The sequence below is a fragment of the Panthera pardus genome, unplaced genomic scaffold (genome assembly GCF_024362965.1).
Source record: "Panthera pardus isolate Hobbes unplaced genomic scaffold, ASM2436296v1 HiC_scaffold_2, whole genome shotgun sequence".
NCBI classification, from domain to species: domain Eukaryota; kingdom Metazoa; phylum Chordata; class Mammalia; order Carnivora; family Felidae; genus Panthera; species Panthera pardus.
In genome coordinates, this window is record NW_026526765.1 from 95,973,583 (window position 1) to 95,987,437 (window position 13,855).

Here is a 13,855-nt window from a genome sequence, read left to right on the forward strand (position 1 = left end):
CCGGTAAGACAGTCTCAGTATGCACTGTGAACTGAGATACATTCTCATATAGGTACTCCCACTTACTGGACTCATGGTTCCTTCATGCCCGTTGCAAGAAAGGATCTTACAGATGTATTCTAGCCAAGCGTTTACAATAACAGATAAAACTTACTGTGCTATCTCTCCCAAAGTATATACATTTTCAAAACTTAAGTTAACAGAACAATTCTGTATTTGTAGAATCTTAGGCATCAGTAATGTGGGGAGAGGAGGGTCTGGGGGATAGAGGGATTGACTTGGAAGGCTTTCTTGTGCACAATTATTATACCGATCAACACAGGCCCCTTTATTGTTTGATCATTTCTGTTTCAGGAGTAGGGTCAGTCCATTACTGTCTTTCTTATCAACATTTGTACACTTTATATATTTGGGTTGTTTGGTTTGTCCTTCAAATAAATGTGTTGTTGTTTTCCTGCCTGCCTCTGCTTATAGACAAAATATTTTTTCAGGAATTACAAACTCCTGAAAAACAAGTATGTATCTGTTAGATTATAGGTGTCTTCAAAACGCTGGGGCAGGTAAAATACTCTTCCCCCAGGTTCAGTTTTGTAATGACAAAAAATTTAAAGTTGTTATCACATTCTTTAGACTTTCCACGAGTACTGAAGTCTTCTCAATATTTTATCTGAAAATAAATTGCCATATCCGTGTCAGGTGTAGTATGTTTACGTATGTGGTAACATTTTAAAATGACTTTTTTTTCTTTAAGGATTTTGGGCTCGTGAAGTAGGTAAGATGGTGGGACTAGAACACCCTCTCATTCCGGTCCAGCATCAATATGTTGTGACATCAACTATCCCTGAAGTGAAAGCTTTGAAACGAGAACTCCCTGTGCTCCGTGACCTGGAAGGATCCTATTATCTGCGACAGGAAAGGGATGGGCTTTTATTTGGTCCATATGAAAGTCAGGAGAAAATGAAAGTGCAGGACTCGTGGGTCACCAATGGAGTCCCTCCAGGTGGGTTCCACAAATGCAAGTGTGTGCAGGTCAGGCACATATGTTTTGTCTTCTCTGTGGCGGGGGCTGGCTGTAGACTAAGATGACACCGTAACATTAGACTACTGGATACCTGGGACGCTGGAGGTGAGGGGTTTGAGGTCAGCTCTGTTCTCATGTCCCTTTCACCAATCACAGCAGGAAGTAAGGAAAGAGAGAAGAGGCAGTTGGTGATGGAGAAGCTGAAGAAACATATCTTCCGCTTCCAGGTAATTTTTCACCTGCCCGCACCAACCTTCTTCCTCCCCACTTTTTCCTCACTCTCTCACCTGCCTGGTCTAGTTTCCAGATTAGGATATAGCCGATATTGTGCTTTGACAGTTGGAAACATGGCTGGTAGTAGAGACAGGATATCCGGCCTACTAAGAAGGAAAGCGTCAAGAGTCTGTCACAGAGCAGGATAGGTTGCTCCTGCAAACTGATGCCCTCCCCTACTCCATAAATAAATGTAGAAAAGCCCTATGCGAAGCGGGAGGAACCATAGTTTCTGTAAGGGAGGTGGACCCGTTTTGTTTTTCATGAAACATTTCTACAGAGCTAAATTAAAGATGGAGGTTGCCTAAGGAGGTAAACAAAACAACCTATAGAAAGTACTAAAATGTCATTGGGGCACTGAAATATTATAGGGGATATAAAGAAATGGAGGAAATTGTACTTCCTAGAATTATACTTTGATAAGCTACTTGGGATAGGGACTGAAGTTCTCCCGTACTCCTCAATACACATATGCCCATGTGACCACGAATGATCACTAAACTGCCTTCCAGAGAAGTTGGGCCAACTAGCTGAAGGCTTTTGTTTTGTTGAGTTGGCTCTGCACATTTGGGCTTGCATGGAAGAGCTCCTGATCTCAGGAGGGCTGACGGCCACCTGAGAGCCTTCCTTTCTGTTCTTCCCTCATGCTGGCAGCCTCTCTTCCAAATAAATGTTTTGTTTTTTTTAAATTTTTTTTATGTTTATTCATTTTTGAAAGACAGAGAGACAGAGCACAAGCAGGGGGTGGGGCGGAGAGAGAGGGAGACACAGAATCCGAAGCAGGCTCCCAGCTCCGAGCTGTCAGCACAGAGCCCGATGCGGGGCTCGAACTCACAAACCATGAGATCATGCTCTGAGCCGAAGTCGGATGCTCAACCGACCGAGCCACCCAGGCACCCCATCTTCCAAATAAATGTTGAACAAATATTTAAATTTCCAAATTCCAAGTTGGAGGGAGAGCCAGGTTGTTAGCTGGCCCTGGGCGCGTACATGTCCTGGTCCAACCCTCGTGGTCTGCAGGCCTCCGTGCAACTGACCCAACATGCTTTTCACAGGAGGAACAAGAAGCTGGCTGGCTGCTGTGTGGGAAAGTCACCAGTATTGGTGGAGAAGTTCTTTTACAGGCTCATCTGTGGTCCTGCCTTCAATCACAGTACCTTTTACGAATGAGGAAATTATTGTGTTTCAAGACCCTGACTTTTTTCTAAGAATCTAGCTCTCAAATACGTATGGGAGTGGGCGTGAGGGAAGAGGCCTCCATGCCATTCTTTCTCTGCTGAGAGCTAAAAGACATCTAGCATCCATTATTCTAGATCCTGGAGTAGTTTTCTGTTTATGCCCTGTGTCCTGACATGACTTTGCAAGCTCCCATTTGCCCTTAACTGGGAGGATAGATCAGACTTTTAGGGTTAATTAAAAGATAAAAGTTCTCTCTTGACAAACCAATTATTGTTTGTTTTTTAAAATTATGATTGGTTTACATGTTGAAAACTGTTGATATACCTAGATTTATATTTATTATTAAGAGGATTAACTTTCATGATTTTATTATTTCAACAAAAATAAATTATTATTCTCAGAAATGTGATGGGTACTTATCTGTTGATAGTGAATATTAAGTTTAGACTTAAAAAAAAAAAAAAAGAAGTACCTTCCATAAGACCATCTTTAAATGTAAACTGATTCAGACTTAAGTCACTTTGGAATACCTGTCAGGGCAATTGTGGCATCCTGACCACAATGGTATGTCTCTTCAGGGTTTGGAAAGGAGCTCTTTGAGTCTGATCTTGACCGAATTATGGAACATGTGGAAGCTGCCATGGAAATGGTTCCAGTCTTGAAAAAGGCTGATATCATCAATATCGTCAATGGTCCTATCACCTATTCTCCTGACATTCTGCCTATGGTGGGGCCCCATCAGGGAGTCAGAAACTACTGGGTGGCTATAGGCTTTGGGTAAGTATCTCTTTTATTATTTTATTTTATTTTATTTTATTTTATTTTATTTTATTTTATTTTATTTTATTTTATTTTTCAAGAGAGAGAGCACAAGTGAGGGAGAGGGACAGAGGGAGAGAGAAAGAGAATCCCAAGCGGGCTTCACGCCGAGCATGGAGCCTGATGCGACGTTCTATCCCATGATCTGAGCTGAAATCAAGAGTCGGGTGTTCAACTGACTGAGCCACCCAAGCACCCTGAGTATCTCCATTTAATTCAACATTTATTATAGAGTCAAGTATCTTTTTTAATAGAGTCAAGTATTATAGATAAGTCTTGTCTCGTAATCTCAGTCCAAAATGGAAAATGAGAGAAGGGCAGAGTTTTCTTCCTTAAATGACCATTGAGATATGAGGAATAAGATATTTCAATCTTCGGGTGCCTGGGTGGCTCAGTCAATTAAGCGTCTGACTTCAGCTCAGGTCACAATCTCTCAGTTGGTGGGTTTGAGCCCCATGTTGGGCTCTGTGCTGACAGCTCAGATCCTGGAGCCTGCTTCAGATTCTGTGTCTCCCTCTCTCTCTGCCCTAACCCGGCTCACTCTCTGTCTCTCTCTGTGTCTCTTAAAAATAATAAATAAACATTAAAAAATTTTTTTTAAAAATTCACTTTTATGGGGCGCCTGGGTGGCTCAGTCGGTTAAGTGTCCGACTTCAGCTCAGGTCACGATCTCGCGGTCTGTGAGTTCGAGCCCCGCATCGGGCTCTGGGCTGATGGCTCAGAGCCTGGAGCCTGCTTCCGATTCTGTGTCTCCCCCTCTCTCTGCCCCTCCCCCGTTCATGCTCTGTCTCTCTCTGTCTCAAAAATAAATAAACGTTAAAAAAAAAAATTTAAAAAAAAAATTCACTTTTAAAATCCTGACTGTATAATGGTTTAATCACTTGTATAGATTTTAAAGATGATCACATAGAAGGGCAGTGATTTCCTGGAAACCTCTCTTCGCATATTTCCTGCCATTTCCATTATTCCTGTCTCTTTTCATGCTGTGTATGTTCATATTGGTCAATTTGCCCCAATTTTACAAGGCTGTTTTCATAACACAGTGTGACAAACATAATACCGAGTATCAAATGAATAACGTATATGATACCTTTTTCACCATAATTCAGGTTTATCCAACATAATTTGTTTCTTTATGATTCCTCAGGTTGCTTACTATTTACGATTCTGTTACCCATTTGATGCTTCATCCTTAATATTTGTCCCATTAATTTGTTGAATATTAATGTCAAACCCACTTTACTATCATATCACAGCTTCTAATATTCTATTTTTCTTCTCCATTTTATTTGGCCATGTATTCAACTAATATCTCATGTTTGCCAGCTCTGTACAAGGTCTCTTTGCTAGGCACTGGGCTACAGCTAAAAACAAGGCAGTGAGGTCCGGCCAGAGGTGTGTGACTGCTTGGGGTGCTGTTCTGCCAGTACAGTAGAGGGGCTGTGGTCTGAACTGAGGGAGCAGCAGCAGGGACTGAGAGATAGGAGATAAAATTATTTAGACTTGATGATTGATTGCATTAGGTCTTGAGGAAGAGAAAAAAAGCAAACGATGGCTAACTTTCTAACTTGACCCCTGGTTGGATGCTGGGGCCATGGGGACAGAGAATCAGGAAAATAATGGGTTTCATTTTTGAAAGGTTGGGTTTGAAGTGTTAAGTTGATATCTTTGGGACATCTAGAGGGAGAAAACCAGATGGAGACAGAGGACCTGGAAGGTATAAAGTAACTGAGGGTTTAGGTAATCAATAGCATCCGTATGCAGGCATGTGTATGTAGGAGTGTTTCTCGTGTACATTACTTGAATATCTTCTTTAGAGGAATGCTTATTCATATACTTTGCCCATTAAAAAAATTGATTATTTGTCTTTCTACTGTTGAGTTGTAGGAGTTCTTTATATGTTCTAGACATAAGACCTTTATCAGATACATGATTTGCAATTTTTTTCTTCCTTTCTGTGGGCTGTCTTTTCACTTTTTTAATGGTGTCCATTGAAGCATGAAGGTTTTTAATTTTGATAAAGTCCAGAATGCGTATTTTTTCTTTTTTTGAGCATGTAGTTCATATATAAGAAACCATTTTCCAGTCCAAATTCATAAAGATTCATACCTATGTTTTCTTCTAAGAGTTTATAGTTTTAATTCTTTCATTTAAATCTTTGATCAGGGGCGCCTGGGTGGCTCAGTCGGTTGAGTGTCCGACTTCAGCTCAGGTCACAATCTCTCGGTTCGTGAGTTCGAGCCCCGCGTCAGGCTCTGGGCTGATGGCTCAGAGCCTGGAGCCTGCTTCCGATTCTGTGTCTCCCTCTCTCTCTGCCCCTCCCCCATTCATGCTCTGTCTCCCTCTGTCTCAAAAATAAATAAACATTAAAAAAAAATTAAAAAAAAATCTTTGATCAATTTTGAGTTAATTTTTGTATATGATGTGAGGTAGGGGTCCAACTTCATTCTTTTGTGCATAGCCAGTTGTCCCAGCACTGTTTGTTGAAAAGACTGTTCTTTGCTCATTGAATTATGTTGGCTTCTGTGATATCTTTTTTCTGACACCACTTCTGATACCCACATTCAATTTTTCAATTTTCTAATTCTCTGATACCAACTGGGTGTCCAACAATTCAATTCAATTCTGAATTCTTAACTTCCAGAGTTAGTGGTTAAGGACTCAGTCCCACAAAACTGCCTCCACTTCAGATACCAGTTGCAAGTCCAGGGGGTACTTCTGACTGGCTGTAACTTTGTGAGTTCCTACAACCCCCTTTTCAGGCTTGACAGTTCACTAGGATGGCTCACAGAAATCAGAAAAACACTTCCTTTTACCCATTTATTATAAAGTATACAACTGAGGAACAGCCAAATGGAAGAGATGCACAGGGTGAGGTGTGAGGGGGAGGAGTGTGGCACAGAGTTTTCATGCCCTCTCTGACACACCACCTTCCTAGCACATCAGTGCGTTCAGAACCTGAAAGCTCTTTCAAGTCTGTCATTTAGGGGTTTTTATGGAGGTTTAATTACATAGGCATAATTGATGAAATCATCGACTATTGATGATTCAACTTCTTGAACCAGCCCCTGTTTAAGCCCCCAGGTATCACTCACTCCACCTTGAGTCATCTCATTAGCATACAAAGACTATAAATTCCAGAGGTTTTAGGAGCTCTGTGCCAAGAATTGGGGACAAAGACCAAATATTTATTTTTTATTATACCACAACATCCTTGACAAAAGTCATTTCACCGTATGTGTATGGGTTTATTACTGGACTCCCAATTCTGCCATTACCACATTTTTTTTTTTTAGCCTTTATTTTGAGAGAGAGTACTTGCATGCATGTGAGTGGGGGAGGGGCAGAGAGAGAGAGAGAGAGAGGGAAGGACAGAATCCCAAGCAGGCTCTGCACTGTCAGCACAGAGCCCCACACAGGGCTCTATCTCACGAACCATGAGATCACCACCTGAGCTGAAATCAAGAGTCAGATGCTTAACTGACTAAGCCACCAGGCACCCCCACACTGTTTAGATTACTATAGGTTTGTAGTAAGTTCTGAAATTGGGAAGTGTGAATTTTCGCTCTTTTTCAAGATTGTTTTGGCTACTTTGGGTCCCTTAAATTTTCATGCAATTTTTAGGACCAGTTTGTCAATTTCTGCAAAGAAGCCACCTAGGGTTTTGATAGGTATTGCATTAAATCTGTAGATCAATTTGGAGAGTATTGTTATAACAATATTAAGTCCAATTCATGGACATGGGATGTCTTTCCATTTATTTAGATCTTTTATTTATTTATTTATTTATTTATAAATTTTTTAATGTTTTTATTTATTTTGAGAGACAGAGCAGGAGCAGGGGAGGAATAGAGAGAGTGAGACACAGAATCTGAAGCAGGCTCCAGGCTCTGAGCTGTCAGCACAGAGACCAGTGCGGTGCTCAAACTCACTAACCATGAAATCATGACCTGAGCTGAAGTCGACGCTCAACTGACTGAGCCACCCAGACGCCCCTGTTTAGGTCTTTTAAAATTTCTTTCAGCAATGATTTGTAGTTTTTAGAGTACAAGTTTGCACTTCTTTTGCTAAATGCATTCCTAGGTCTTTATTATTTTTGATTCTGCAGTTGGCTGAATCATAGAATTATTGATTTAGTCAACAAATATATGTGGATCATTGACCACGAGCCATGCTCTGAACAAGCAGACAGTATCCCTGGCCTTATTACATTTATATTTTAATGGAGCATCTGTTACTACTTGCCAAGGAAATTAGGAAGTTGATTTCTTTAGAATACCAGTTACTTATTACCTAGAAATTGTATGTACTTGCATGGGGCTAATGTTGCATTCCTGCTCTGATTGTTCTGGGTAATTTTCCCAGGTTGTAGATGTTGGGAGATGGGTAGGGAAGATGACAGGTGAGGGGCAGGCAAAGTGCCTCACACTCTGACAGATTTGGTCTGAACAAAGGACTTGTTGCTATCTTGCTAAGATATTTCTTGTGTAATATGGAATGCTTACATTGGCTGCCCCTGCTGGCTTGCATCAGTGATCCATTCCCTGGTTCTGGAGGCCAGTGGTTTCCATACCTGGCTGAGCAGGAGAATCACATGCCCATGTTAAAAAATAATCTCAACCTTGTGATTAGTCACTTATGTATGTTTCATCCTCCTTTACATCGTATCTGTGTAATTCCTATTTGTCAGGAGAACCCATGAAGTTGTGTTGAATTGGAAAACTATAAGCAAATGGATTCCCAGACACTACTCCTATAGGTTCTGAATCAGTGGTCTGGGGAGAGGCCCAGGGATCTGCATTTCGATGTGTCTGTTATTCTGATACAACCGTCCAGAGAACTTGGGGAACTTGCAAACTGTGTACATATATGCCAGTGCTCATTTACCTTACTCACAGATCACCCTCAGTCAAAACTCTATTACTTTTGTTTTGTCACAATTCTAACAAAAGGTTTTTTGCTTCTAGGTGACACCATGTCAACCAACATGTTTAATGGATTGTATTGAATTGAATCTAGTTTTCTTGGCTTAGAGCACATTATAAACAGGAAACTTAAGGAGGGGAGAGTGCCATAAGATATAACATCTGACAGTTTAACGGAGTTATCCTGAAAAGCAGACACAAACATTCAAAAAGCAGAGTCACTGGGCCATTTAGAAGCGGGTTCTACAGATTAATGTTAGCGACAGAAGAACCTAACTCTCCTTTCCTTATAAAGTTCCCTTCCACTTCCATGCCACACAAATTACTTGGTATGAAAATCTTATCAACTGGGCATAGGCATACTCTGTTACTAGTTATATAGGGGCCTAACAGCAAGCATGCATTGCTGGCCTACTATGTGCTTTCAATGTCATGCCAATGTTCTCCACCAGAACCATAAAGGAAGTGTGCATGAAAGAAGACTAAAGCTCAGGGTGGTCACACAACTTGCCCATGGTTACACAGTTAGTACTGGCAGGAGTGAAATCATACCCAGAGCTCTCTTACTTTATGCTTGCTTTTAACTACTAAGCCAGGGGCTCTCAATACATGTTTCATAACACTCAGTAGTGTGGCGTTTGACACATAGCTTGTTAATGGTTAGAGAGCTGAAGTTTGTAAAGTAAACACTTTTTGAAAACAAATTATCCTTCATTCAGGATTCTCCCCAGTTGACAGCACTCAGCCCCATTTGTTAGCTCATATACACTACTGAAAGGGAAAGAACATGATGGCATAGCAGTGAGGCCACAGGAAACCAAGCACAGTCCTGGCTATTCCCAAGAGCCTGTCAAGGATGTGAACGCTGTCTGTCATGTGTGCCTTGGCTGAAAATTGGGAACTGTTGAAGAGGTAAAGTTTAGTAAGAGAGAGTGTATGCTGAAGTCAGTTGATGGAGTCTGTATCCTGACCTTTATTGCAGTGTGACCTTATTTAATCGCTAAGCGGGGACTGGCTTTCCCAGTGGTAAAATAAAATTGCTAAAGAATAAATCATCTGGTACATGTTAGGTGGAAACAATGCCTGGCAAATAGCAAGCACTCAATAAATGTCAATAAAACACAATTTCAAGTCTTATAAACAGTATCTCTAGATCTCAAAAATGACAGCTTTTGTATATCATACATTGGGCCTGGTTAAGTGAATTTTAAGCATACATTCAATAATTTTTCTTGCTTTCTTGAAACTTAGTGAGATTGTTTGTGGGTGATTTGGATGACCAATGTCTTTTTTTTTTTTTAACTATTTGGAGAAGTATATAAATTGTCGCCTTTTTATTCTACTTGAGAAATATCCTCATAACAAATTTAGTTACTCATTTTTGTAAAACGGCAATACTGGTATCTTGTGGGAAAATAGTTTTTAACATTTAAAGTCTTTGCTCAGGTGCTCCCAAGCTCTCAGAACCCGTGAGTCTGGCTGTTAAGTTGTGGTCATTCACGATACTGGAATTTCTTGCATTTTGAGGTCTGCTCATGTAGCTCCATTTCTTGGTCATCCCTCACATGACTTTCTGCTCATCTAATTCCTCAGAAGCTTGTCTTGACTTAAACCACAGATAAACCTATAGGAAAGTCCTTCACTAGGCAAGAGGGAGTGGTTAGTACTGCACATGGCCAATGTTAAACTGTGAATCCTTCATCTGATAGCAAATGATTTGCCACAGTGATGTTCTTGGTTTTAAAGCATCATCATATAGAAATAGACAACAATAGACCCTCATCACCAAGTGACCCATTAGTTGCAAAATACAGGGGACAGTGTTCCTTTTCTCTCCTCCCCACAAGCCCCTGGGTGAGTGCCTCTTCCCCTGAATGCTTCTAAGATAAAGATTCAAGGTCCTTGCACAGAGGTCATCGCCTAAGGGGACCTGAACTAAGTTGAGTCTGAGAAGAGATGTGTCACTGGGCAGTGTACGGTTTCTCCTGCAAGGTTCCCATCAGTCAGGATAATTCTAGATCAGAAGGGCTGCTAAGATAACCACATCTTCCTCTTTTCTTCCTTTCCTCCATTTTCCTAAAGTGAGCATCTTTTCTAGCTAAGAGTTGTAGGCTATTTTGCAGGTATGCGTCTCTTGAAACTGTGGAAACAAACTAGCTATCAAGTCAGGTACATTTAATTTGGATGCCCAAACATGTATTTTTCCCGAGGAAAAAAACTATAGTATAAGCATTATGTTGACTGTCTGCTCTGAAGATCACAGAACACTCCAACTTGGAGGCCCCGTAGAAGAGTTGGACATGTTTCATTATTGGAAGACAACATGTGTTCATAACAGGGTGTTTATCTCTGTATTTGAAAGATATGGCATAATCCACGCCGGTGGGGTAGGGAAATATCTCAGTGACTGGATCCTGCATGGAGAACCTCCTTTTGATCTGATAGAATTGGATCCTAATCGCTATGGCAAATGGACAACAACTCAGTACACTGAGGCCAAAGCAAGAGAGTCATATGGATTCAACAATATAGGTAAAGTGCAAATTTACTATTGTCTGTAAAGTGTGTACAGAATTGACTTGCAGTGCCTCTGATTTTAGATCTTTGTTATTCTGTGCTTTGTGGTGGGAGTACTTAGGGATTCTAATAAGCATTATGCCTCTAAGACACAAGAAGGAATCTTATATGAGTTTGTATATTTAATGTGTGGAGTGTTTCTGTGATTTTAAGTTTTTAAATTTTTTTAATGTCTGTTTATTTTTGAGAGAGAGAGACAGACAGACAGACAGACAGAGCATGAGCTGGGGAAGGGCAGAGAAAGAGGGAGACCCAGAATCTGAACGAGGCTCCGGGCTCTGAGCTGTCAGCACAGGGCTTGAACTCACAGACTACGAAATCATGACCTGAGCTGAAGTCGGATACTTAACTGACTGAGCCACACAGGCGCCCCAAGTGATTTTAAGTTGCTTTTTTTTTTCCCCAAGTGATTTTAAGTTTTAAATTTACTTTTACTTTATCCTTGGATAGCTATATGAATGACAGTCTGGCTTTTTTTACATAATTTTAAAAAATTGCAGTGTAGTTGATTATATATGTACACGTATATGATATTATGTTAGTTTTAGGTGTACAACATAGTGATTTGACTTTTTTTAAAATTAATTTATTTATTTTGAGAGAGAGAGAAAGAGAGAAAGAGCACATGTGGTTGCCTGTGGGAGCGGGGGAAGAAGAGACAGAGGAGAGAGAGAATCCCAAGCAGGTTCCCTGATGCCAGCGCAGAGCCTCACGAGGGCAGCTGGATCCCATGAACCCTGAGATCATGACTGAGCCAAGATCAAGAGTCTGACGCTTAACTGACCGAGCCACCCAGGCGCCCTGTGATTTGACATTTGGGAACATTGTGCAATGTTCACCCCAAGAAAGCTAGTTACCATCTTTTACGTAAATTTCATACATATATGTGCTTCTGGATGTTAAGAACTATGTTTTCTACTTTCTGAATCCCTTTGAAGTTTTTTACAGTTTTGATTATATGGTACTTAGGTACTAGTTTTCCTTTTCCAGTTGGTTATCCTAAAGAAGAGCGATTTGCCGGGAGACCAACTCAGCGAGTCAGTGGGCTTTATAAAATCCTGGAGTCTAAGTGTTCCATGGGGTTCCATGCAGGCTGGGAGCAGCCACACTGGTTCTACAAACCAGGCCAGGATTCTCGGTATAGGTAAGTGAATGGCATGACCTGCCTGTGGCTCTGAATGTAGAACGTGATTTTGGAAGTTGAATGGAGGGACGTCGGAGAAGCGCTGCCCCTGCGCCCCCGAAGAAGTCACTCTACCCTTTCCAAAGAGCATTGAGCCTTTTCCTACAAAAATGATTTTCTGGCAATGGAGGCATTAGTCTATCCCACATGACATTGGCTCACATCTCTAGGACCCATGTGGCCTCCAGAGTCCTACAGCCAGCTCAGGTGAAGCCTCCACTTGGCATTTTCCAGGAGCTCAGGGGAACCTTCCCCATCCCCTCTTGATCCCCACATGGCTTCAGGTGGCTCCTAAAGATGTGTCCTGCTTTAGGATGCCTGGTCGAATCATGTTGTATGGAAATAGTCTAGAAATGTGGATTTTCTATTTATCAAAGATAGTTCACAGCAACTGCTTTCTAGTGTGTGTGCACTGAGTCATGCAAAATATATGTACCATTGATAAATTAGGGGAAAGGATCATTTACTTAGCATTTTAGGTTAAGCTAAAGCATAAAGCATGTCACTGAAACAATCCTCTGAATTCCTCTAGTGTTGTTACCATTGTTATACTTGGATTTTGAGCCATTGTTGTCATTTGGGGTTAATAATGCTTATATATTTTTTTCTCATGAGAATCCATAAACCAAGAGAAAACAAATAGCAAATCCAGAAATTGTTACCTCTTTTTTTTTTTTGGACTTGTCATTTTGCTTACTAAACAGGTTTTGATGTCTACTTTAAGACCAGATCTAAATGGTACAAAGTATAGTAGAGGCCCAGTTGTTGATTAATGAATTTGGGCTCAGTAGAAAGTCTAGATTATCTGGGGGCAAAATACTGGTTTGGTTTTTCCTAAACGACTTGGATAAATGCCAAATCTGTTCTTCACCTTTGCTCTTTGGATCTGACTTGTTCCTTCCATTAGTTGAATAATTAAACAACTGAAAACTCATTTATCAGACAGAATTCTGCTCTGCAGTTAAAATACCACATTAGAAGTTGACTTTGCGGAGTGGGAAGAACCGTGAATGAGTCAGTAGACTTTTGTTCCAGGCCCAGCTCTGGCATTTACTAAGATAAAGGCCCTGGAAGTCACCTTGTACCTTTTCTCTAAAAAAATGCAGATGTTGGACCAGGTTCTTGCTTGTAACAACATGAATATCACTTGGGAGACTGTTAGAATGCAGGATATAGGTCTCCACCCCAGACCTGCTACATTAGAATCTGCATTTTAACATTTGTAAATGATGTACAGTTTCATGAGTGTTTGAGAAGCACTGGACAAGATAGCTCTACCCCGTTCTATTCTGATTTAATTAGGTCCAGAAAATGGGTATTTTTTAAAATGCTCCCCAGGTGATTCTAATATTCAACCAAGACTGAAAACCTCAGGGCTGGTAGACTTCTATGCTTTCCTCCAGATCTGAAAGCCCACATGTCCTATCTTAATTTCTAGTTAATTAATACTTCGTTCACTACAAAATGGGTCAAAGGAATAGAAGAGTAACTTTAAAAAATCAACTTCTACCATATATGTATCATTCAGAGAACAGAATTTTAGATGTTACTTCTTTTCCCAAATAGGATTTTCTAGATCTATAGGTTTATTCAAATACTCCGTAATTTTCTGAAAATGAATGACAGTTGTTTTACCACAAACATTGTGTTTTAGGCCAAGTTTTCGCCGCACAAACTGGTTTGAGCCTGTGGGATCTGAGTATAAACAGGTTATGCAAAACGTAGGGGTTATTGACCTGTCACCATTTGGCAAGTTTAACATCAAAGGCCAAGACTCTGTTAGATTGTTGGACCATCTCTTTGCAAATGTCATTCCAAAGGTAAATAACCTTATATGGGTACAAGGTTCAGGATTCCTGCCTGCCTAATTCTCCATCC

The 13,855-nt window shown here is 40.7% G+C and overlaps 1 protein-coding gene across 2 annotated transcripts in view; it reads left to right on the top strand.

Moving 5' to 3' along the window:
* Nucleotides 1-13,855, top strand: part of DMGDH (dimethylglycine dehydrogenase) — a 68,186-nt gene that overhangs the window by 21,255 nt on the left and 33,076 nt on the right. The window contains exons 6-10 of one of the 2 annotated variants that reach the window (XM_019462915.2): nt 752-1,000; nt 3,052-3,250; nt 10,556-10,749; nt 11,785-11,938; nt 13,632-13,797. In XM_019462915.2, coding sequence (XP_019318460.2) covers nt 752-1,000; nt 3,052-3,250; nt 10,556-10,749; nt 11,785-11,938; nt 13,632-13,797 — 962 coding nt within the window. The remainder of the gene's footprint in view (nt 1-751; nt 1,001-3,051; nt 3,251-10,555; nt 10,750-11,784; nt 11,939-13,631; nt 13,798-13,855) is intronic. The other variant, XM_019462916.2, reaches the window with a different exon arrangement.